At 41.0% G+C, this 22,966-nt stretch overlaps 1 protein-coding gene across 1 annotated transcript; it reads left to right on the forward strand.

The window, feature by feature from the left end:
- Positions 1 to 5,302: 5,302 nt before the first annotated feature.
- Positions 5,303 to 19,949, forward strand: FAM8A1 (family with sequence similarity 8 member A1). The gene is made up of 5 exons (XM_003823177.4): positions 5,303 to 9,464; positions 10,795 to 10,915; positions 13,110 to 13,233; positions 14,045 to 14,184; positions 16,431 to 19,949. Exons 1-5 carry the CDS (start codon positions 8,765 to 8,767, stop codon positions 16,573 to 16,575), a joined length of 1,230 nt encoding a protein of 409 aa, XP_003823225.3. The 5' UTR covers positions 5,303 to 8,764; the 3' UTR covers positions 16,576 to 19,949.
- Positions 19,950 to 22,966: the final 3,017 nt, after the last annotated feature.

The raw sequence follows: 22,966 nt of genomic DNA on the forward strand, positions 1-22,966 counted from the left end.
CTTGAAATGATCAGGAACCAGGGATACTCTGAAGAAAGAGTAATGATGGATCTTCAACCACTTGCAGTCATCATTCGAGATTCAGATTCTGTAGAGACAAAAATCTGATTGGCCTATATCCAAGGAGGAGGGAGCAGGCAGGTGGAATCGGGTTTGACGGTTCCATCTGTGCAAGAATCAAAAGAATGAGAGAGGGGTAGTTTTCCTAAGCATAAGCAAGATGCTGTCCTGGAAGGTGGAAAGGATGTTGGGCAGTAAAAAACAAAAGCTGTTCAACTACACACCCAAATGGTCCCTGTCCCCCTCTCACTCTGCTCTCAAACCTCAGAGGCCAGAGCAAGTAAGGATTCAATAAAGACCAAGCCAACTTTCTGCAATTTTGCTTCCTATATTAGCTAAAAGTATCCAATGTGTTTGCAGTAAAATGTTCTAGCTTGGATCTGAAATCCCAAACATTGAATAACAATTACAGAAGTTTTCTAATGTAGCTCTGTTACTGAGACTGCTAAATGCATGCTTCTGCACAAAGACCTGATCCGCTTGGAAGAGGGTCATCTTTTCCAGTATCAACCACTTGGAGAAGCAAAGGGCAGGACTCAGGAAAAATCTCTTAACTGATTATCTGAATGTAGAGGATCTCGCTGTAACAGTGCAGGAAATGAATTGGAGCAGGTCAAGACTGAAGAAGACGGGAGGCAGGGAGACCGGTGGGGTTGTAGGTGGTATGCAGCAGTCTGCGGTATAGATATGCCACTACAGGTTTTACCAGCTTGCTAGTTATATTAAGTTTACAATCAAATAATGCTGCAGTGGTGTGGTCACAGCTCAGTGGAGCCTCAGCGTCTCAGGTTCAAGAGATCCTCCCACTGCAGCCTCTAGAGTAGCTGGGACTACAGGCATCCACCACCACGCTTGGCTAGTTTTTAAATTTTTTATAGAGACAGGGTTTCACTGTGTTACCCAGGCTGGTGTTGAACTCTTTGACTCAAGTAATCCTCCTGCCTCGGCTTCCCAAAGTGCTAGGATTACAGGTGTGAGCCACCACACCTGGCCCACATTTCTAATTATGACTGATACTATTAAATTGCCCTACATAGAGATTCTACCAATTTACACTGCCAACGAAGAAAGCCCACTGGCCTAGATCAATGGTTCTCCAACTTTAGTGTTCATCAGAATCACATGGAGGTCTTGTTAAAACACAGAGTGGTGGGCCCCAGGTCCAAAGTTTCTGATTCAGAAGGTGAGATGTGGGACCTAAGAATCTGCACTTCTAAAAAGTTTCCAGATGTAGGTTGAAAATCACTGCAGTAGATCAACTTGGCTTCCACCACTTCATAGACCTGTTCTCCCCAAGTCAGTAAGTTCCTCTTCAGTTCTGTGGACTTTTCTCCACCTCCATTTTGCTTAACTTTTCTGCTACATTTTAGATGTTTATCTTTCTTTCTTTTCTTTCTTTTTCTTCCTTTTCTTTCTTTCCTTCCTTTTTCTTTCTTTTCTTCCTTTTCTTTTTCTTTCCTTTTCTTTCTTCTCTTTTTTCCCCTCCCTCCTTCCCTTCTCCCTCTTTCTCTCTCCCTTCCTTCCCTCCCTCCCTCTTTCTTTCTTACTCCCCCTCCCCCTTCCTCCTCCTCCTCTTCTGTCTTCTCTTCTGTTCTCTTCTCTCTTCTCACTTGATCCTGTTAAGTTTTCTTTCCTTGGCTCTCCTGTCCCTTAATGGACTCGGGCTTCATTTATTAGCCCACAGCTTTTCACCCAGAAGGAAAGCTCATTCCTTCTCAAGACTAAAAATATAAAGAGAATGTAAAGGCTGATGGGCAGGGTGGCAGGCGCCTGTAATCCCAGGTACTCGGGAGGCTGAGGCAGGAGAATTGCTTGAACCCGGGAGGCCGAGGTTGCAGTGAGCCAAGATTGCACCACTGCACTGCAGCCTGGGTGACAGAGCGAGACTTCATCTCAAAAAGATAAATAAATAAACAAATAAAAAGAATGTAAAGGCTGAAGCCATCTTTTGATCCTAACAGGAGAGTCTGCATTGCTAAGACAGAAACCAGATCCTGATGACACTATTTGAACCCTCTCTATTCAGCCATACCTGATGCCAGCCTTACTTTTACGTGTCTGGTGACAGTGCAAGACTCCATCTCAAAAAAAAAAAAAAAAATAGTAGTATTGCTGTTGCTTTGACTGTAAATATTATTCAATGATGAGCCAAGGAATTTATGACTATGTTTTCTTTCCTTATTTGGGTTGTTGTTTTGGGGTTTTTTGGTTTTGTTTTTGCTTTTCCTGGTGTTAGTGATTGCTTTTCTTTTTTTAAATATTTAAATATTTTTAAATCTCTGCATATCTATCCAACTATTTTTTAAAATTTGTGAAATGTTCAATATTATTCTCAAAAGATCAAACATATCATAATTTATAGATTTTATTTTTGTTGTTAAGACTTCTTTTCTTACTGATACTCTGTTTTTGTTTGTTTTGAGATGGAGTCTCGCTCTGTCACCCAGGCTGGAGTGCAGTGGTGTGATCTCAGCTCACTGCAACCTCTGCCTCCTGGGTTCAGGTGATTCTCCTGCCTCAGCCTCTTGAGTAGCTGGGACTACATGCACGTGCCACCACACCCAGCTAATTGTTGTATTTTTAGTAGAGACCGAGTTTCACCATATTGGCCAGGCTGCTCGCAAACTCCTGACCCTGTGATCTGCCCACCTCGGCCTCCCAAAGTGCTGGGATTACAGGCATGAGCCACTGTGCCCAGCCTACTCTTATTTTTTTATCTGCCGGTTGCTGGTAAGTTCCAGGGTAGAGTTGATAAACTGGCAAAACAAACTTTTTATTTCTGGACTCCAAATAGCACCATAAAAAAAGGTTATTTTCTGGGAACATTGAGTCTCTTGAAAGAATACTCCAGTATCTGCTTAGGAGTTATTCTAAGAGCAGGGCTGGAGAAAAATTGGAGGATGAGGAGCCACTATTCAGCATACAGACTTTTGTTTAATCTGCTTCGTTTAAGCACTGTGCTTTACTTCTAATTTCCAAAGTACCATATACCTCCAAGTTCTGAACCTCTCCTTCACTCAAGGACCTTCTACCTTACATCTACCTTGTAGGTTTGTAACTTTATTCCTTTGTTTTATTTCAATGAGTGTTTTGGAAGGGAGATAAGTACATGTGGTCAATTCATCATGCTTTTACAGACTATTTTTCTCAAACTTGTTTAACTCAGGAATTAGTCTTGCAGGGTCTAATTTTCATAAAGTCATTTATTTTTGCATCTCACTCCATGCTTCTCAGTTGCATTTCCTTCTTATGAAGTGTATATATATATATCTATATATATCTATATCTATCTTTTGGAGTTTAGAGTGAGGGTATATGAGTAGAAAACTCCCCATTTTTGTCAGTTTCTTCAACAGCTTTATGGTTTATTATAAGGTGGACATCCTTGTAATCACTTCCTAAACCAAGAAATAGAACTTTGTCAGCCACACCAGAAGCCTATCCATGTGCTCCATCCCAATCACAAACTCCTTTCACCCCCATCACTACCCTGACTTTTTAAATAACCACTTCTTTTTGCATTTAAGTATATCCCTAGACATTATAGTCTTGCTCATTAATTTAATGTCTTTTATGCCTCCTTTAAGCTATAGGTTCTATTTCTCCCCCCCCCCACTTATATATATTGAATAACCCAGTTGTTTACTTTGCAGGGTTCCCCATGGTCTGGATTTTGCAGATTGCACACTCATGGCCTATTTCAATATGCTCCTTTGTCCTCCATTTCTGTAAACTGGCAGTTGGATCAAGAAGCTTGAGCACACTCAGGTTTAATCCCTTTGGTAAAACTACACGTTACTATGAATTTATATATTTAAACATATACGATGGGTTTCGGTCCATTCTAATTATTACCTTTATTGAAACTCAAATTGTCCTATCCATGGCCAATAGGAGCCTCTTCTAGTTGGCTGGGTCCTTTGGACATGACTCCAGAAGTCTTTAATCATTTCTCTGCTCTCTAGTATAATAAGATATTTCGTGCTCATTCCATACATTTCCTGCCCTAAACCTAGAACCCCTTGTTTCTTTTAGTGGGACTTGGCATTTCATACTATATATCTATATATCTATATACATATAGATATATGTATATAGTCATGTGCTGCATAACGACATTTTGGTCAACAATGAATGTCATATACCACTGTGATCCCACAAGATTATAACAGAGCTGAAAAATTCCTATTGCCTAATGACATCTTTATTTCATTTTATTTTGAGACAGGGTCTTGCTCTGTCACCCAGTCTGGAGTGCAGTGGTGCAATCACTTAGTGACATTTTGATGATCCTGACCCTGTGTAGTCCTAGGCTAATGTGTGTTTGTGTCTTCATTTGTAACAAAAAAAGCTTAAAAAGTAAAAAAATAATAATAATTATCAAAAACTTTAAAAATAAAAAGCTTATAGAGTAAGGATACAAAGAATATTTTTGTACAGTTGTACAATGTGTTTGCGTTTTAAGCCAAGTGTTATTACAAAAGAGTTGAAAAGTTTTTAAAAAATCAAAAACTTTATAAGGTAAAATGTTGCAATAAACTAAAGGTAATTTAATATGGAAGAAAAAAATTTTAAATAAATTTAGTGTAGCCTAAGTGTACAGTTTTTATCAAGTCTCCAGTAGTGTGCAGTGATGTCCAAGGCCTTCACATTCACTCACCACTGACTCACCCACAGCAACTTCCAGTCCTGCAGGCCCCATTTATGGTAAGTGCCCTACACAGGTGTATCATTTTTAACCCTTTATACTGTATTTTTACTGTATTTTCTATGTTTTGATATATTTAGATGTACAAATACCACTGTGTTACAACTGCCTGCAGTAATCAGTAGATTAATATGCTGTACAGGTTTGTAGCCTGGGAGCAATAGGCTATACCATATAGCCTAGGTATATAGTAGGCTGTACCATATAGGTATGTGTAAGTAGTACAGTCTATAGTGTTCCCATAAGGACAAAGTCGCCTAATGATGCATTTCTTAGAACATATCCCTGTTGTTAAGTGATTCATGACTCTGAGAGAGTGTGTGTGTGTGTGTGTGTTTGTGTGAGAAATGTTAGGATACATATATATATGTATTTCAGAAAAAAATTTTTTTGAATTATAATGTGTTATAATTAGTTCTGTTACCTGTCTTGGGTTTTCTTTATCAAGAACTTCTATATGTTGGATCTTCTTTGCCTATTTTCAATATTTATCATTTCTCTCAAATTATTTCTGTTTACATTTATTTTTGATTAAAAAACTCATTTTCAAATTGTAGTTCTTTTCAGACACTATTGTATTTTCTTATTCTTTTATTCCTTGTATTTTAGTCCTCTTTTCTGAAATCAGTTTCTCTTTTATTTCTAACTCTTTCCCAAGTTCTGTTACTTCATTCCTGAGTTTTTCTTTTTTTTTTTTTTTTTGAGACGGAGTCTCGCTCTGTCACCCAGGCTGGAGTGCAGTGGCGCAATCTCGGCTCACTGCAAGCTCCGCCTCCCGGGTTCACGCCGTTCTCCTGCCTCAGCCTCCCGAGTAGCTGGGACTACAGGCATGCATCACCACGCCCGGCTAATTTTTTGTATTTTTAGTAGAGACGGGGTTTCACCGTGTTAGCCAGGATGGTCTCGATCTCCTGACCTCGTGATCCGCCCGCCTCGGCCTCCCAAAGTGCTGGGATTACAGGCGTGAGCCACCGCGCCCGGCCTTTCCTGAGTTTTTCTTCTGGCTTGTTTTGCTGTTTCATGTTTCATATCATTTTATATCTTTACAGTGACACTGTGCCAGGTGTTACATAAACAGTGGTATTCAAAACAAAGTCCATGTCTCCAATAATCATATTTCACTCATTCCAAGCCACATTTATTTCTTTGTTTCTGTTTCTCTTTCTTCCCTCACCCCAACTTGGAATGCTTGTTTAAACATTAAAATTTTCTCATAGTTGATTTTAAAATGAAATCTGTAAGGGTAAACTTTTCTAGCTATAGGCTACCATAATCTTTCCCTTATTTTGAATTCTTGAATAAGTTTTCAATTTTCTTGACCGTCTGTCCCTTGAACCTAGATCATTAGCTTTTTAAGGAAAAAAATTATGGCTTTTTATATCTCCCAGAATAAAGCCAACAATGAGTCTGGGGCTGGGCGTGGTGGCTCACACCTGTAATCTCAGTACTTTGGGAGGACAAGGCGGGTGGACTGCTTGAGCTCAGGAGTTTGGGACCAGCCTGGGCAACACAGTGAGACCCCCATCTCTACAAAAAATGAAAAAAATGAGCCGGGGGCAGTGGCACGTGCCTGTAGTCCCAGTCACTTGGGCTGAGGTGGGAGGATAGTTTGAACCTGGGAGGTCAAAGCTACAGTGAGGAGTGCCTACACTGCTGCACTCCAGCCTAGGTGACAGAGTGAGACCCTGTCTTTAAAAAAACAAAGAAAAAAAAAAAAGAATGATCCTGGGCATTGTTGGAACTCAGAAAGCAATACCCCAAAATGAAGACCTCAGAAGCAAAAGATTTTTCCCACCTTCTCCAACCCTCCTGTCTCTCAATCCCATTCTTCCCCCCACCCCCACCCCCAAGGCTAGTCATAGAAACTGGAATCCGTCTTTCCCAAAGCAGGGCATAGAAACCAAAACCCCACCCTTTCCCAAAGCCAGCCACAAACCTAAAAATATTACTCTAACCTCCCTGCACCCCTTTCTGTGCAAATATTGGACATAGAGAAATTATCTGGCAGAGCGCAGTGGCTCACGCCTGTAATCCCAGCACTTTGGGAGGCCGAGGCGGGTGGATCACCTGAGGTCAGGAGTTCAAGACCAGCCTGGCCAACATGGTGAAACCCCGTCTCAACTAAAAATACAAAAAAAAAAAAAATTAGCTGGGCGTGATGGCGGGCGCTTGTAATCCCAGCTACTTCGGGAGGCTAAGACAGGAGAATCACTTGAACCCAGGAGGGGGAGGTTGCAGTGAGCCGAGATCGCACCATTGCACTCCAGCCTGGGTGACAAGAGCAAAACTCTGTCAAAAAAAAAAAAGAAGGAAAAGAAAAAGAAATTATCTGACCTACCTTGTTTAACTGTTGTAGGCCACAGCCCCCATTCCAGAGGGTCCTGTTCCGTACCCAGAAGGAATGAATGCTGCAGACAGGCCAAGGAGAATCTAGATAGGCCTTGCTGGGTTTCTTGCCTGTTTGCATCAGAGTGTTTTTTGTCCAGTCATTTTTTTTGAGACGGAGTCTCGCTCTGTCGCCCAGGCTGGAGTGCGGTGGCGCAATCTCGGCTCACTGCAAGCTCCGCCTCCCGGGTTCACGCCATTCTCCTGCCTCAGCCTCCTGAGTAGCTGGGGCTACAGGCGCCCGCCACCACGCCTGGCTAATTTTTAGTATTTTTAGTAGAGACGGGGTTTCACTGTGTTAGCCAGGATGGTCTCGATCTCCTGACCTTGTGTTCCGCCCGCCTCAGCCTCCCAAAGTGCTGGGATTACAGGCGTGAGCCACCGCGCCCCGCCTTGTCCAGTCATTTTTTTTATACGGCTGTCCATGCTTTGTTGAAGCTAAGCATACAAATACACGATTTCCCTTGTTATCTTTGGGTCTTCATTCTGAAGGCTCCCGTGTCACATAAAACGATGGTCAAATCAATGTCTATGTCTTTTCTTCTATTAACTGCCTCCTGTCAGTGACTTTCAGCGAAACTTCAGAAGGTGAAGCGGAAGTTTTCCTTTTGCCCGGACAGCATCATCATTAATATCATTAATAAATATTCCCGCAGTATTTGGCCCTTGTATGTCCTTTGTATGGTGCTGGGGATACAATAACATATCACTGCAGAGATTTTCAAATGTAAAAGAAGAGAGATTATACTGATTTAAAAGCTAGATTCTGTCCTCAGCCTGGAGCTAGTCTGCATTTACGAAAACTTACTTTCCACTGCGGTAGACAGACGCTTTCTACTCCAGCGGAACTGTGCCTTTCCTCAAATCTAGTCTCAAATTTAGGTTCCTTTTCATTTTCTGTTATGGAAAGGCCCTCAGCGTATCCCAGGCTTTGGAGCCTTTTGTTAGTAGTCTGGCCCATGCATAATTTCCCCTTCCTTTGAATTATACATAGCACCTCACTAGTTATATTTTAATACACTTTCCTATGTCTCAGTGGTACTTTCCTATATTAATATATATCCCAGTTTAGTTTGGCTTTTAATTTCTTTTCTTCTAAGGGGATAGATGCGTTCTGTACCACCTTCTCGAGTACTAATGGTTAACTGGAATGAACACAAGCAACAAACCCTCCGGCCTGGAGCCCAAAACAACAGTCGCGGTTCTGCAACAGAAAAGGCTGCGCTGGCCCTGGGACCTGTCTCGGAAATGCTCCTCATCCATCTAGTTTCTCCCAGGACAACTAGGCCCAACCCCACGGGAATATACAGAGAGGCCTCGGGTCACAGACTTAAAGCTGTAAAAGGGAGGAGGCGACGGTCTGGTCCCAGTCACCGACCAGCCACCGACTACTAGGGCCCGAACCCGGGACTGCAGACGCGCCTCCCCGCCCTCCCTTCCGAGCTCCGCCTGGCGGCGGGCGTTGCTCCTGAGGGGCGGGGCTTCCGCTTCCGGCGGGGGATTGTTGACGCCTGCGGTTGCTGCGGTGGTGACGGGGCTGTTGGGGAGGGGCCATTGGGGGAGGGAAACGGAGCAGTGACAGGTATCCCGGAGGGTGCTGCTGAGGCGACGATGGCCGAGGGGCCCGAGGAAGCCCGAGGCCACCCTCCCGGGCAGGACGATGGCGGAGGGGACCACAAGCCCGTCCCTTCCCTGAGAGGCCCTCCTACCACCGCCGTCCCATGCCTCCGCGACGACCCCCAGGCCCCGGGCAGGCCCACAGCCCCGGGCCTCGCGGCCGCCGCCGCAGCCGACAAATTGGAGCCGCCGCGCGAGCTCAGGAAGCGCGGGGAGGCGGCCTCCGGCTCCGGTGCAGAGCTGCAGGAGCAGGCGGGCTGCGAGGCGCCCGAAGTCGCGGCGCCACGAGAGAGACCGGCTCGGCTGAGCGCCCGCGAGTACTCCCGGCAAGTGCACGAGTGGCTGTGGCAGTCCTACTGCGGCTACCTCACCTGGCACAGCGGCCTGGCCGCCTTCCCAGCCTACTGCAGCCCCCAGCCCTCCCCGCAGAGCTTCCCTTCGGGAGGCGCTGCAGTCCCCCAGGCCGCGGCGCCGCCGCCCCCGCAGCTGGGCTATTACAACCCCTTCTACTTCCTGAGCCCCGGGGCCGCGGGGCCTGACCCGCGGACAGCTGCCGGCATCAGCACCCCTGCTCCAGTCGCGGGCCTGGGACCCCGGGCTCCTCACGTGCAGGCGTCGGTCCGGGCCACTCCAGTGACGAGGGTAGGATCCGCAGCCCCTTCGCGAAGCCCGAGCGAGACCGGGCGACAGGCAGGTGAGAGGCGCGAGGTGGAGGCTGGGCGGAGTAGAAGGGTTTTCGGGGGCCTGTGGGGTAGAGCTGGCACGCTTTTTAGACCTGTAACTGCTGCTTCTACTCTGATTGACTATCCTGCCCGTTCACTAGCTATCGTTTGTCCAGGCCCTAAATTCCCAAAATGTACAAGGAGGCAATACAGTTTCTTCTTCCTTTAGACCTGGCACTCCAAATTGACTCCCTTACTCATGGGACTAGTTGTTTATTCGTGAAAATTGCTCTTCAAACCATCCTCTTCCTTTGGTTTTCACGCTCTGCAGTGAGCCAAAGCTAAATTCGCAAATGGCAAACCCACTTTTGGAGGGGCTCGACTGGTAATGCTGAAAATTATTCAGACATTGGCTACTTAGGACAGTGGAACTGAACGGATATAAAAGGAGATCGACATGGATACAAGTGGAGTTAGGAAGTTTTGATTGGGTCAAAGCTTCACTTCATTTGATCAATATCTTGTATATTGTGTAATTGTTTTTGCTTCTGTGTGTGAACTAGAATATTTTGAATTAGTTACACTTCTTAGTTTACTATTTAAACTATTAGTTAGACTTTTAGTTTATTTTAGTTAGCCACAGATAGATGGGACAAGAACTAGTTGATGCCTCTGATCCCAGTCAGAATTTAGGATGACAGATTGATACTCACTGGGTTTATTTTAAAGAAAGCAAAACAAACTAAAAAAACGGGTGGGGGGGGATTACAGGGATTTACTTTATACTAATTGCCAATATTTAACCTTGATTTGTACTAAAAAATGTTTAATTTTGTGTGACTTAGATGTGATCACCTGGATTCTCCTCATTAGAATTCCTAGTGAAATGTAGTGGGTACCCTAATCAAATTTATCTGTGAAATCAGTTTTCTAGGGGGAAAGTTGGGGGGGGGGGGCACGCCCGGCTAATTTTTGTATTTTTTGTTGAGACGGGGTTTCGCCATGTTGGCCAGGGCCAGACTGGTCTCGAACTCCTGGCCTCAAGCAATCTGCCCGCCTCGGCCTCCTAAAGTGCTGGGATTTACAGACGTGAGTCACTGCGCCTGGCCGTGTGAAATCAATTTTTAAACGTTAAGGTGATGAAAGCAAACTTTAAGCTCAGTAAATAGTGGAGTCTCTGTTACTCTATTTTAGTAACATGGATTCTTGGTGGAATCAATATCAATAGTGGCTGCACGGTTATAAATATTTTTTATTAAGTTGTACCTTGACTTTCTTTAGCAATTCATTACATGGCTTGTGTTCCAAGGCTTATGTGAAATGATTCGTTTTTCCTAACTTTTTTTTTTTTTTAATTTACAGGCAGAGAATATGTTATTCCATCCTTGGCCCACAGATTTATGGCAGAGATGGTGGATTTCTTTATTCTCTTCTTTATAAAAGCAACCATTGTCTTAAGCATTATGCACCTCAGTGGGATAAAGTAAGTTGAGGACATTTGCAGAAGGGTTTTAATTTCTACTGTTTAATGATCTTGTTTTATTACATTCTGTTTGTCTACACGTGACTATATGGATAATGGGCTTGTCAGTGTCATGATTTCTTTATAAGAGCTTTGTTAGATTTATTGTTTTCTTGTTGATTTTAAGAAATAACTAGAAAGGAAAAAAAAATAACTTACTGAATTCTATAAGATGTGTGGGAATCTCACCTATCAAAAATAGGTAAAAAGAGCCTCCAAACCTGCTTTGATTTTATTCACCTATTCTTTTAGGCCAGGAACTAATTTACCTCTCACTATCCTGTTCCCTCTTGCTATCTTGTGGAGTCTCTAAAGACAAAGGTATAAAGAGCTTTTGGTAGGTGAATTAATAATCAACTAGATGGCATTTCCAAATGGGATTGCATATACTGTGGGGCAAGTCCCAAGTGAACTTCAAAGTGAGACGTTTATTTGAGTAATCCTTCCAGATTAACAATAATCATAATAGCAGTTACCACTTCCTGAGTACTTTCTATATGCCATGTATTGAGCTTGCTCACTTCTTTATGTGGATTCTTATTTAATCTTAATACCAAGATGAGGTGTAGAGATTAATACCACCATTTTATAGAGTTTGAAATTTGGGTTTATGAAAAGTTGAGCACAGAACTTAAAATGTTACAAAGGTAGTAAGTGACAGAGTCAAGATACAAGCCTGTGCAGTCAAATTTCAGGGTCCTTGCCAGAAACCTGTTACTGTGATTCCTCCCTGTCCCTCCCTCTCACTCCACTCCACATCCAGTGAAATACCAACTCCTTTATGTTCAATTTTCTGAATAGCTTTCAACCCCAGACCTCCTCACTGCCAGATCATTTTTCTTTTTTTGAGACAGAGTCTTGCTCTGTCACCCAGGCTGGAGTGCAGTAGTACAATTATGGCTCACTGCAGCCTTGATCTCCTGTGCCCAAGTGACACTCCCACCTCAGCCTCACAAGGAGCTGGGACCACAGGCATGCTCCACCATGCCTAGCTAATTAAAAAAAAATTGTTTTTTGTAGAGATGGGGTCTCCCGATGTTGCCCAGGCTGGTCTCAAACTCCTGGGCTCAAATGATCCTCCTGCCTTAGCTTCCCAAAGTGCTGAGATTACAAGCATGAGCCACCGCACCTGGCCCATTTTTTATCATCATTGCTTCTCCCTACTCCGATTACTATCGTCTCTTGCTTGGATTATAGCAGAAGCCTTCTAGTGGTAACTCAGTCTCCTGTTTTATCTCAATCCAGTCTCTGATATAAAACCAAAGTGATCATAAATCCTCGTTCTGTTCCTTTCCTACCTTAAAACCCTTCAATGGTTTCTCTTTTTAAAATGTTTATTGTTTTTTTAGAGATGGGGTCTGTGTTGCCCAGGTTGCTTTCAAAATCCTGGGCCCAGGCGATCCTCCCACCTCAGCCTCCCAAAGTGCTGGGATTACATGCGTGAGCCACCATGCTCAGCCCCTTCAATGGTTTCTCTTTACCAGCAGGATAAAGTCTGAATTTCATCATGTGGTTTATACTCAGGAGGCTGTCTCAACCTCCCAAGTAGGTGGGACTGCAGGTGCATACCACCACACCCTGCCTTTATTTATTAATCACTGCCACCTCTCACATTTAGTATATGAGCCACACCAAACTGCTTACAGCTTCTATCATATTCTCTCTTTCTCCAAGACATTCTCTCCTGCTGTTCCCTCTTTCTGGAACGTTATTTCCTCTTCTTAGTCGGGCTAACTTCTCTTCATCCTTCAGATCCTCATCTAACTGTCTTTTCTGGGAAACCTTCACAAGGTTAAGTGTATCTGGTGTATGTTTCCATAGTATCCTAGGTTCCCCATCACAGCACTCATCCCACTTTATTATTGCTATTTATTTATTGTTCTGTTTTCTTTGCTAGGTTAGACCCTCCACGAAAGCAGGGACCATGTAAATTCATTCACCCTTATTTCCCCAGTGCTAGTACAGTGTCTGCTCATGATAATGCTGCTTATTTGTTGAATAAACTAATGAATGCTTTATGATACTAGATGGTTGGGAATCTAAAGATTAGTTTAGAATTTCAATTAAAATGTATGACTTGCACTAATGAAAAAAAAGTCAGTGCTACTGTTCTGGTAACTAATTCTTTATAACCCCAAACTATTATTTTGTGTAGGGATATCTCTAAGTTTGCTATGCATTATATAATAGAAGAAATAGATGAAGACACATCAATGGAAGACTTGCAGAAAATGATGGTTGTGGCACTTATATACAGATTATTAGTTTGTTTCTATGAGGTAAGCTACTGACTTCAGCAAGAATTAATATTTAACAATCTAATTTTATGTTTTTACACTTATTTTTTTGAGACAGAGTCTCGCTCTGTCACCCAGGCTGGAGTGCAGTGGTGTGATCTTGGCTCACTGCAACCTCTGCCTCCTGAGTAGGTGGGACTACAGGTGCATACCACCACACCCGGCTAATTTTTGTATTTTTAGTAGAGACAGGGTTTTGCCATGTAGGCCAGGCTGGTCTCAAACTCCTGGCCTCAGTGATCTGCCCACCTTGGCCTCCCAAAGTGCTGGGATTACAGGCATGAGCCACTGCACCCAGCCAACAATCTAATTTTAGATTATCAGCCCAAGACGAAAAAGTAATAGAAATTTATAATTATTCATGTCTTTTCCACATGTCTACTTTTCTGTTTTTTTCCCAAATTTTAACTAATCATTAAGTAAAAACTTTTGGAAGAGAGACATTTTACAATTTCTTTGTAATATTTTTCAGTCTTAGAAACTCAAATAAAATTTCACTTATAGATTGTGGTCCAAAAATATACGTGTAAATTGCAATGTAGTTTTCTGCAGAAGCAGCTTACTAGAAAGTATAGTAGTCATAGAGAAATATTACAGGAGACAGGCATCTTGTGGTATTGGACATGTTAGAGACCTACAGAAATGCATAAAGTTAAATGGTTAACTTTTGAGTATTCTGTGCAATTCTTTCAACTTGAAAAATTTAAAACATGAAATAATATGGTGGGAAAAGTTTATCTTTAAAATTGGTATAGTTGAGCCAGTAATTTTTAAATCATCCTTCTTTCCTTAGATAATTTGCATTTGGGGAGCAGGTGGAGCTACCCCAGGGAAGTTCCTGCTGGGGCTTCGAGTTGTGACATGTGATACATCAGTGCTTATTGCACCAAGTCGGGTTTTAGTGATTCCTTCCTCAAATGTTAGCATTACAACGTAAGTCCTTTTCTTAGCTTAATCTACTGCATACTTATGAAAATAATGTGTTTTAGAATATTGGGGTTTTTTTCTTCATAGTAGATAGGCTTATATTTATTAAGTTTAAAACAAAGTTTGAATATTTATTTCAGTTGTGTTACATGATTGTAGACCTCTTTTACAGTATACATTTTCAAGATTTTTTTTTTTTTTTTTGTGAGATGGAGTCTCACTCTGTTGCCCAGGCTGGAGTGCAGTGGCACAATCTCGGCTCACTGCAGGCTCCGCCTCCCAGGTTCACGCCATTCTCCTGCCTCAGCCTCCCGAGTAGGTGGGACTACAGGTGCCCGCCACCACGCCTGGCTAATTTTTTGTATGTTTAGTAGGGACGGGGTTTCACCGTGTTAACCAGGATGGTCTTGATCTCCTGACCTCGTGATCCGCCCACCTCCGCCTCTCAAAGTGTTGGGATTACAGACGTGAGCCACCATGCCCTGCCTCAAGATGATCATTTTATGAATTATAAGTCACAATACGAGAGGATGATTTGGGTGTTGATGCTGTATTAGTGCTCCACAATCAGCTTTATTATTCTCTGGATCTGTGGATGTTAGGTCAGGTACTAATCTGCCTTGAGTCTCCATTTGGCCGTACCTGTCATTATTCCATCTTGAATAGGCAGTAGAGTTTTGACAGCTATGCATTCGTGCATCCTTCTCCTGCTGTTAGGTGAGAGCTTGTAATACTGCCAGTATTCAAGGTTAGCTGTTGGCATCTAGCGCTGGGGGAAGGTACAACCAGTGATAATGGAAACTGTGGAGGTCAGTGGCTGGTAGTCAGTTGAGCCAAACAAGATATTGGCTGCAATTTTTGCCAGAATGATTCAGAGCTGGATTGTTACATCAAGAAATATAAACAAGTGATTCTAGAAAACTTGGTTTTGCCATCTTCAAATTTTTCTTAAAATTTGGTAGTTATAGCCGGGCACAGTGGCTCACGCCTGTAATCCCAGCACTTTGTGAGGCCAAGGTGGGCAGATCATGAGGTCAGGAGATCGAGACCATCCTGGCTAACATGGTGAAACCCCGTCTCTACTAAAAATACAAAAAATTAGCCGGGCGTGGTGGTGGGCCCTGTAGTCCCAGCTACTCAGGAGGCTGAGGCAGGAGAATGGCATGAACCTGGGAGCCAGAGCTTGCAGTGAGCCGAGATTGCACCACTGCACTCCAACCTGGGCGACAGAGCAAGACTCCATCTCAAAAAAAAAAAAAAAAAAATTGGTAGTTATAAACCTACCTACTTCTTTTAATAAGAGTCAGTAATGGCTAATGTTTATTGAGTACTTTTTATATACCTGCACTGTTAATAACACTGCATATGTATTAATTTAATGCTAACAACCTCATAAGATAGAGACTAACAGTATCTATCATAAGATAGATACTGTTGATCTATATCTATAGTATCATAAGATACTATAGGTAGTATCTATCTATATACTATAGGTAGTATCTATATACTATAGGTAGTATCTATCTATCTATATACTATAGGTAGTATCTATATACTATAGGTAGTATCTATCTATATATCTATAGTATCATAAGATAGATACTATTGTTCCCTTTTTGCAGATGTGGAATACAACTAGTAATTGGTAGAAGATGGATCTGAATTTAACTAGTCTGGATTCAGAACCCACACTCCTAGCCACTGTACTTTTCTGCAGCCCTTCAGTGCACTAAAAGGCAGAAATCTAACATAAGTAGGATAATTCTCCATCCTGAGTGATTGTTGAAAGCTTTTAAAAGCTTTGCTTAATCACTGGATCCCACAAAGGAAAATGCTGATTAAAGAACACACAGTACTTTAAAATGCATGTTTTTTCTATAAGGTAGACAAATGGGACTACAGTAAGCATACTCAGAAAGTACTCAGAATTCATGTTCACGTCTTCTGAGAAAATACTGGAAAGCTCTGTAAACCATTAATTCAATATTCTGAGACATGTTTATTACTGCTTTTTATGTTGTTGAAGTCTTATTAGAAATAGCCCAGGTGGTTTGATCATGATACAGTGCTACTTGAAAATATATCAAAGGTAAAAATTCTCTCAACTATACCTTGAATGTCTTTTTCCCTGTAGACTTGTGTAGAGAAGTATAATTGTGTTTTAAATGTCTATTTTGAACTTGATGGGATACCATTAATCTATATGTGGTTTGATGTGTAACTTACCTGATATTTTTGTTTTAACTTTTTAGGTCCACTATCCGAGCTTTGATCAAGAATTTTTCAATTGCTTCTTTTTTCCCTGCTTTCATCACACTGCTGTTTTTTCAGCATAATCGAACAGCTTATGACATTGTAGCAGGAACCATTGTGGTAAAAAGAAATGGGGTCAGATGATGCCCCCCAAAACCCTGATTTCCACACACTAAGACTAAATTATCTATCAAGGCCATCAGTATCCCTGGGTTACACTAATTGATGATTTAGAAATTAAAGCAGTCACTCCAGTGTGATGCAGGTGACTACTCTGAAAGTATTGATTATACTTGAATGCCAAAGAACTTGTCCAGAAGAAAAACCTGTTAAATTCAAGTATTAAAATTTTTAGATCAAAAAGGCAAATGATTTTATAAACAATGGACAATATATACTTTCTTAAGATCTAAGGTACTTTCTTAAGATCTAAGAATTTGCTGAAAGCATTTTCAGCTTTGAAATCTCCAAACGAAACTTTAAAATTTATTTTGGTTTATCCCAAAATAATGGAAAATGTCCAGTTGTGTTTTGTAAACACCTATGTAACTCATCTTTTAGTTTACACTTCCTGGGGAAATTGTCTTTGGTGTTTAGGGGAGGGAATGAGAACACAAATTGGATAATCCACTGTCTCCCATCCCAGGAGGTGGTGAGTTGGCTACAAGAGAAAGGGACAAGTGAGGCAGGCCTAGCAGTTCCCTTACCTGAAGTTTTCAAATCCATACTGCAGTTCCCTCTCGTAATGATGTAACTTTACAACTATTCTTAATGCTTGAACATGTATTTAGGGGCAAGTTTCTCATGATGATGAAAAAGTATCAAGTCATATTGCTATGTTAATTGGTTTTTTTTTAAAAGGTAAGTTAGTGATTACTGTTAATGGTGGGGGAGTAAGTTTTCACTGTAAATTGAACTTATAATTTATGTGCAAGTGTTTTCAGTGCCCTGAATCAAACTATAAATATGTGGGGAGAAATCACCTCCATCAAACAGTTGCATATTTACTGTAAAAGTATTCCCAGTATGTGTGCAGCATGAAGAAAGTATTAGTGCTTCTCAGTGTTCTCAGTGTAAATTCTATTTGTATACAGCATATTCACATACTACTTTCCTTATATTTTATATAGTTCTATGACTGTTGAAACATCAAGGAGTTAAAAAAATCTTAATATTTCATGATTAACTCTAAGTACTATTAATAGCTTGCGAAATATTAGCAATTTTCCCATTATGGACTATTCTCTCTAAAGCAAGAGAGACTAGCATTCCCAGACATTATTCTAGGGTCTTTAAGCTCATTTTGGGTCTGCTAAAGTTTGGGGGGAAATGTTAAGCAAAGTGATACTGTGTATATTGCCATTTTGCTTTATTCTTCTGTTGAAGCAAAATTGTGGGGTTTTATTATGTGTGTGTGCTTTTCCTAGATGTCCCAGTTAGCTGTGCTGAGATATACCTGTACTATTTATGGTTTAAGTTTTGATTCTTAGGTATTTTCTCCAGCTCTGACATTGTTTTCCAAAGACACACTAAACTGCATTGCACAGTTCAAAATTTGATTACTTAAGGGATCAATCTAGGTGGTGTTCTTGGTCTTAAATTTAACAGCAAACACAGCACATATCTATTATCACTATATTAATTTTCAAAGGTTTTTCTTTGACGTTTAAAACTGTGACAACAGATATTCACATTTGATTATAGAAACTTAATGTCTATTAATAATTTTAGTACAAAATTTCATAAACCGTGTTTTTCAAAATGTTTATGTCAAATCCAGCTTCCCAGAAACACTAATAATTAAGTATGTCAATGTACTAAATAAATCATTCACTTGCACCCATGGGGAAGATTGTGTTACTGCCCTTCACAGTGGAAAAAAGAAAAATCTTTCATTTTTAAAATTAGGAGATGTTACGTAACTTGGCACTTTAGTAGTGTATACACGAGCATTAGTTTATACACCACTTTTGCCGCTGGGGAATTCAAGTTGAAATGTCCCTCAATCATATAGGTCTGGAATACATCTTTCATTCATAATTTCTGCTCAGATAATTGAATAGTTTGCCATCGAGATTATTTTCATTTATACTATAAAACAAAAGCAAACTAGTCCAGTTTAATTTTTTGTACTTAGAATATTGCACATTTTCTATATATGAGTTATTCAGATTAGTATCTATGTAGGTTCAGTCAGATCCAACCATGGATTCGAGGTATTATACTGTATAACCCTACAAAATACATAGAAGTATTATTTGCCTTTATAATAGAACCCAAGAGTCTGTTTCAATTTATGAATTCAATATTTGCACTGAGATTTTGATTCCCAAAGTTTGGGAAAAAATGACAAAACAACGAGGGAAGAAGGAACCAGACCTTAGTGCCACATATTTTTCTCTTGGGGTTGTAAGGTAGTCTCCTGCTTTCCAGAACACTTTATTATATTTCACTTATAGACCTGATTTTCTGTGTCAAAGTATAATTCTCATGCTGAAGCTGTAGCCTAAAAAGCCAAAAGAAAGTTGTCTTCATTGTACAAACATATTCATCACTTTAACAAAATAAGGGAACAAAATTTAGTATTCAAGCTGAGTGAGAATACTGTTTCAATGAGCATGTCCCTAAGATAAACCAGAATTGGCAGTTAATTTAGGCGTCTAGAAAATCTCAGTTCCCACCAGTAAAATTATCCTGAGTAGCTAATGCACCTTGAGAAAAATCTGGCATACTGAATAAATAACATTAACTTGGGAGCCAAGAGCTGGGTAAGCCTTACCTTTAGACTACTCTGTGACTACAGAAATAAAGCCAGCACTTTTGGAACTAATAAGCCTTCACTTGTCAGTATCATAAAGAGTATTGCCCAACTGAACTTTGCTCCCACTGGTTTAATAGTTACTTATTTCTGCCTAAGCACTCACCTTCCGATTTTACCCAAGTATATATATAGGATAGAAAAAAATGCATTATATTTGAGAGCTACTTCGCCCAAATTACAAAATGAGTGTTTTTAGATTCAAGTGACAGTAAAAGTATTTGTTCCCTTCAGTGACTTGAGTGTTTTAGTTATGCATAAGTATTTCTAGCAAAGGAAGGGTAGAAAGGAATTGAAAATTAATTTACACTAGTTGCTACTTGGGAATAAAGGGCTTTTTGAGGGGGGTATGGATATTAAATGTTTTCGTTATATACTTATCCCTATTAAAACAGGCAGTTGTTTCTTTGAATATGCCTAAATAACAGTATTCTTAAAATCTGACAGACAAGTAACATGTCAATTACTTGACATTCCTTGTCTCCAGTACCACAGGCCACTCTTGACATCCTATGTTTGCCTGAATAAAGTTCCTCATTTCAAACAGTATACACACTTCTTTGCAGTTCATTATAGTAAGGCTTAACCTGTAAACAGTATCTGATGGCCCACCTATAAATAAAATTCAGCATTCTGTTTTTAATAATTTGTATGCCACCAATTTGTATTATTTGTCTCAATAAATACTTAGTCATCAATGCATCTGTATTTTGTCTATTTCTTTGAGACAGTTTGCTCTAGAATCTCCTGTTTAGGGAGACCTTGCCTCCAAATACAGGTTTTCCAGTGGGTTTAGCAGTAAACTAGAATGCTTTCAGAAATAGAGATCTATGAAAAAAGAATCGCCCATCTTTAAGGATATATTCTTTTAGCAGGCACACTCAGAAGTTACCTGTACATGAATTAAGCTTACTATTAAACTAATCCAGTCCTTCAAGAGTTGTTAACCATCACAACCACCACACAAGTCTCATCTGGGCAATTTAAACCCAGTTCTGACCTTAAAAGCCTTTCCCATTCTAACTTTTATGAACAGGTCCAGAGAGAAGGCAGGAAGCAAAACAACGGGTTCCTCACTCAACAGGGGCAAAGATAATAAAGGATAAACTAGACTGTAGCTAAAAGATGATGGTCCAAGTCCTGTAGACAATGTGCTGCTGTTATGAGCCTAGCCACAAACTTGTTTTACAACTACAGTAGATTTTTGAGACAAGTTTACAAAGGTGCCCTATATTACAAAAGGAAGTCTCTGACCGACATGGTCATACAGCTGATGGGTGTAGCTAGACCTACTACCTCCATTTTCTCAATTTTACTAGACCAAATTTGTCAGTTTCCATTAAATGCACCGGCTAAAATAACCACTATAAAATTTCCATTGTATTTTACTTTTCCAATGTAAAATACTTTCCAATTGAAAAGTTCTTCCCAGGCTTAACCAGCATATGGCCTGGTTATATGTTGTTAAAATTAGTTCAATAACTAATTTCAAGTAATAATAATTAGATAAACAAGTAATTTCAGAGGAGAATTTGTAACAAGTATTAATAGGCGGCTTAAAGACATTTTTCAGTGGTCTGAACTGTACCTTTTTCTCAATGCCTGGAATCATAATTACTCAAAACAACCTAGCTTAAAGTGACTTTGCTTAAAGTGACACCCCCAAACAACTTTGCTTAAAGTGACACCCCCAAACCTCAGTGCATCAGTCTGCCAGGTGCTTATTTGATGATGCAGACTTTTGGAACCTATCCAGTCCCAGTTTCTGGTGATGGGGGTCCTAGAACATATATTTGACACACCCTGCCAACTACTACTAACGGTACATTCAGTGAGAGCCACCTAGTCCTCTCGTCAATCGACCAAATTATAAAAACACCTACTTAATTATTCAATTAAACTTTCTGAACATGACTTTCCTCCCTTAGAGATTCTTTTTCATTAAAAACAATTCCTGGCTGGGTTTGGTAGCTTACACCTGTAATTGCAGCATGTTAGAAGGCAAGAGGATCATACCAAGACCCTGTCTCTATAAAAAATAAAAATCTTAGCATGGTGGCACATACCTGTAGTCCCCAGCTACTCTGAAGGCTGAGGCAGGAAGATGGCTTGAGCTTAGGAGTTGAAGGCTGCAGTGAGCTATGACAGCACCACTGCATTCCAGCCTGGGTGACAGAGGGAGACCCTGGCAATCTATCTTCATTACTCATTGGCCCAGCCTAAGAAGTATGGGCTGTTATTACTTTCTTTCCAACATTTGTTTCCCTGCCATCCACAAATATCCTCAATTTTCACTTGTGTATGCAGTATACAACCCAAAGCAAGGTTGGGCATGTGGCTCGCGACTGTAATCCCAGCATTTTGGGAGGCCAAGGCAGGCGGATCACGAGGTCAGGAGGTCAAGACCAGCCTGGCCAACATGGCGAAACCCTCTGTCTACTAAAAATACAAAAATTAGCCAGGTGTGGTGGAGCACACCTGTAGTCCCAGCTACTCAGGAGGCTGAGGCAGGAGAATCGCTTGAACCCAAAAGGCGGAGGTTCCCAAGAAATAAAGTAGTCAGACTGAAAAAAGCCCCAAGTTCTGAGTGCAGTTCTATAGACTAATCAGGTTAGGGGCTAAAGATTCCATTTTTAACAAACAGATTAAGTATGGTTTTAGTGACTTTTACACAGTACTAAATAAAAGTAAACATTATTTCTAGCAATTTTTAGAGAAAAGCAGAACACTTCAACGATAGGGGCCTAGAGAATGGCTAAGAACCTACAAAGTAAGAATTAACTTCTCAGCAGTAAGACACAAATTCCCAGTTACCTCTTCCAGTATTCATCACATTTTGCCCCCTCAACAGGTGTCAAATGTATACTGCTAATAAAGCAAAATTTCTACCCCCAACCAGCATTTGATGATGGACTAAAATATCTCAAGTAAGAAAAATACCTTGAGTTCTAAATTTAAACTGCAACCAGGCCAGGCGCGGTGGCTCACGCCTGTAATCCCAGCACTTTGGGAGGCTGAGGCGGGTGGATCACAAGGTCAAGAGTTCCAGACCAGCCTGGCCAACATGGTGAAACCATGTCTCTACTAAAAATACACACAAAAAATTAGCCAGGCATGGTGGCGGGCGCCTGTAATCGCAGCTACTTAGGAGGCTGAGGCAGGAGAATTGCTTAAACCCAGGAGGCAGAGGTTGCAGTGAGCTGAGACCGCACCACTGCACTCCAGCCTGGGCGACAGAGCAAGACTCCGTCTTGGAAAAAAATAAACTCCAACCAACCAGAAGTTCAGTAAATTAAAACTGAGCACAATTTAAATAACTGTACATTTCCAACTGAAAAATAAAATTACCAAATATTGTTCCAAGAGCTCTTTTATGGACCACGGGAATCCAGTTTAAAAAAAAAAAAAAGAATGCAGTAAAATAATACAAAAGAAAGGGCAGCTGACCCTTGAACAACCCGGGTTTGAACCGTGGGCCCGCTTATCACGGGTTTTTTTTTTTTTAACTCAACCAAAACCAGATCAAAAATACAGTATTCGTGGGATATAAAACCTGCACATTCGGAGGGCTGGCTTTTGTATACTCAGGTTCTGCAGGGTCCACTGCTGAAATTTGTGGATTGTGGTTTGGGGGCGGGAGAACCGGGGGGGAGTGCGGTTCTGGGAACAATCTCCTGCACACACCAAGAGACAACTGTAGTTTTTGTGTATGTATCT

Source organism: Pan paniscus, chromosome 5 (assembly GCF_029289425.2).
Source record: "Pan paniscus chromosome 5, NHGRI_mPanPan1-v2.0_pri, whole genome shotgun sequence".
In the NCBI taxonomy this organism is placed as follows: domain Eukaryota; kingdom Metazoa; phylum Chordata; class Mammalia; order Primates; family Hominidae; genus Pan; species Pan paniscus.

Excerpts from the sequence above, each read along its gene's own strand:
- FAM8A1 (XM_003823177.4), top strand. The coding sequence starts at position 8,765 with ATGGCCGAGGGGCCCGAGGAAGCCCGAGGCCACCCTCCCGGGCAGGAC. Across the intron at positions 10,916-13,109 it reads ATGCACCTCAGTGGGATAAA|GGATATCTCTAAGTTTGCTA; the intron begins GTAAGTTGAGGA and ends TATTTTGTGTAG. Across the intron at positions 13,234-14,044 it reads TATTAGTTTGTTTCTATGAG|ATAATTTGCATTTGGGGAGC; the intron begins GTAAGCTACTGA and ends TTCTTTCCTTAG.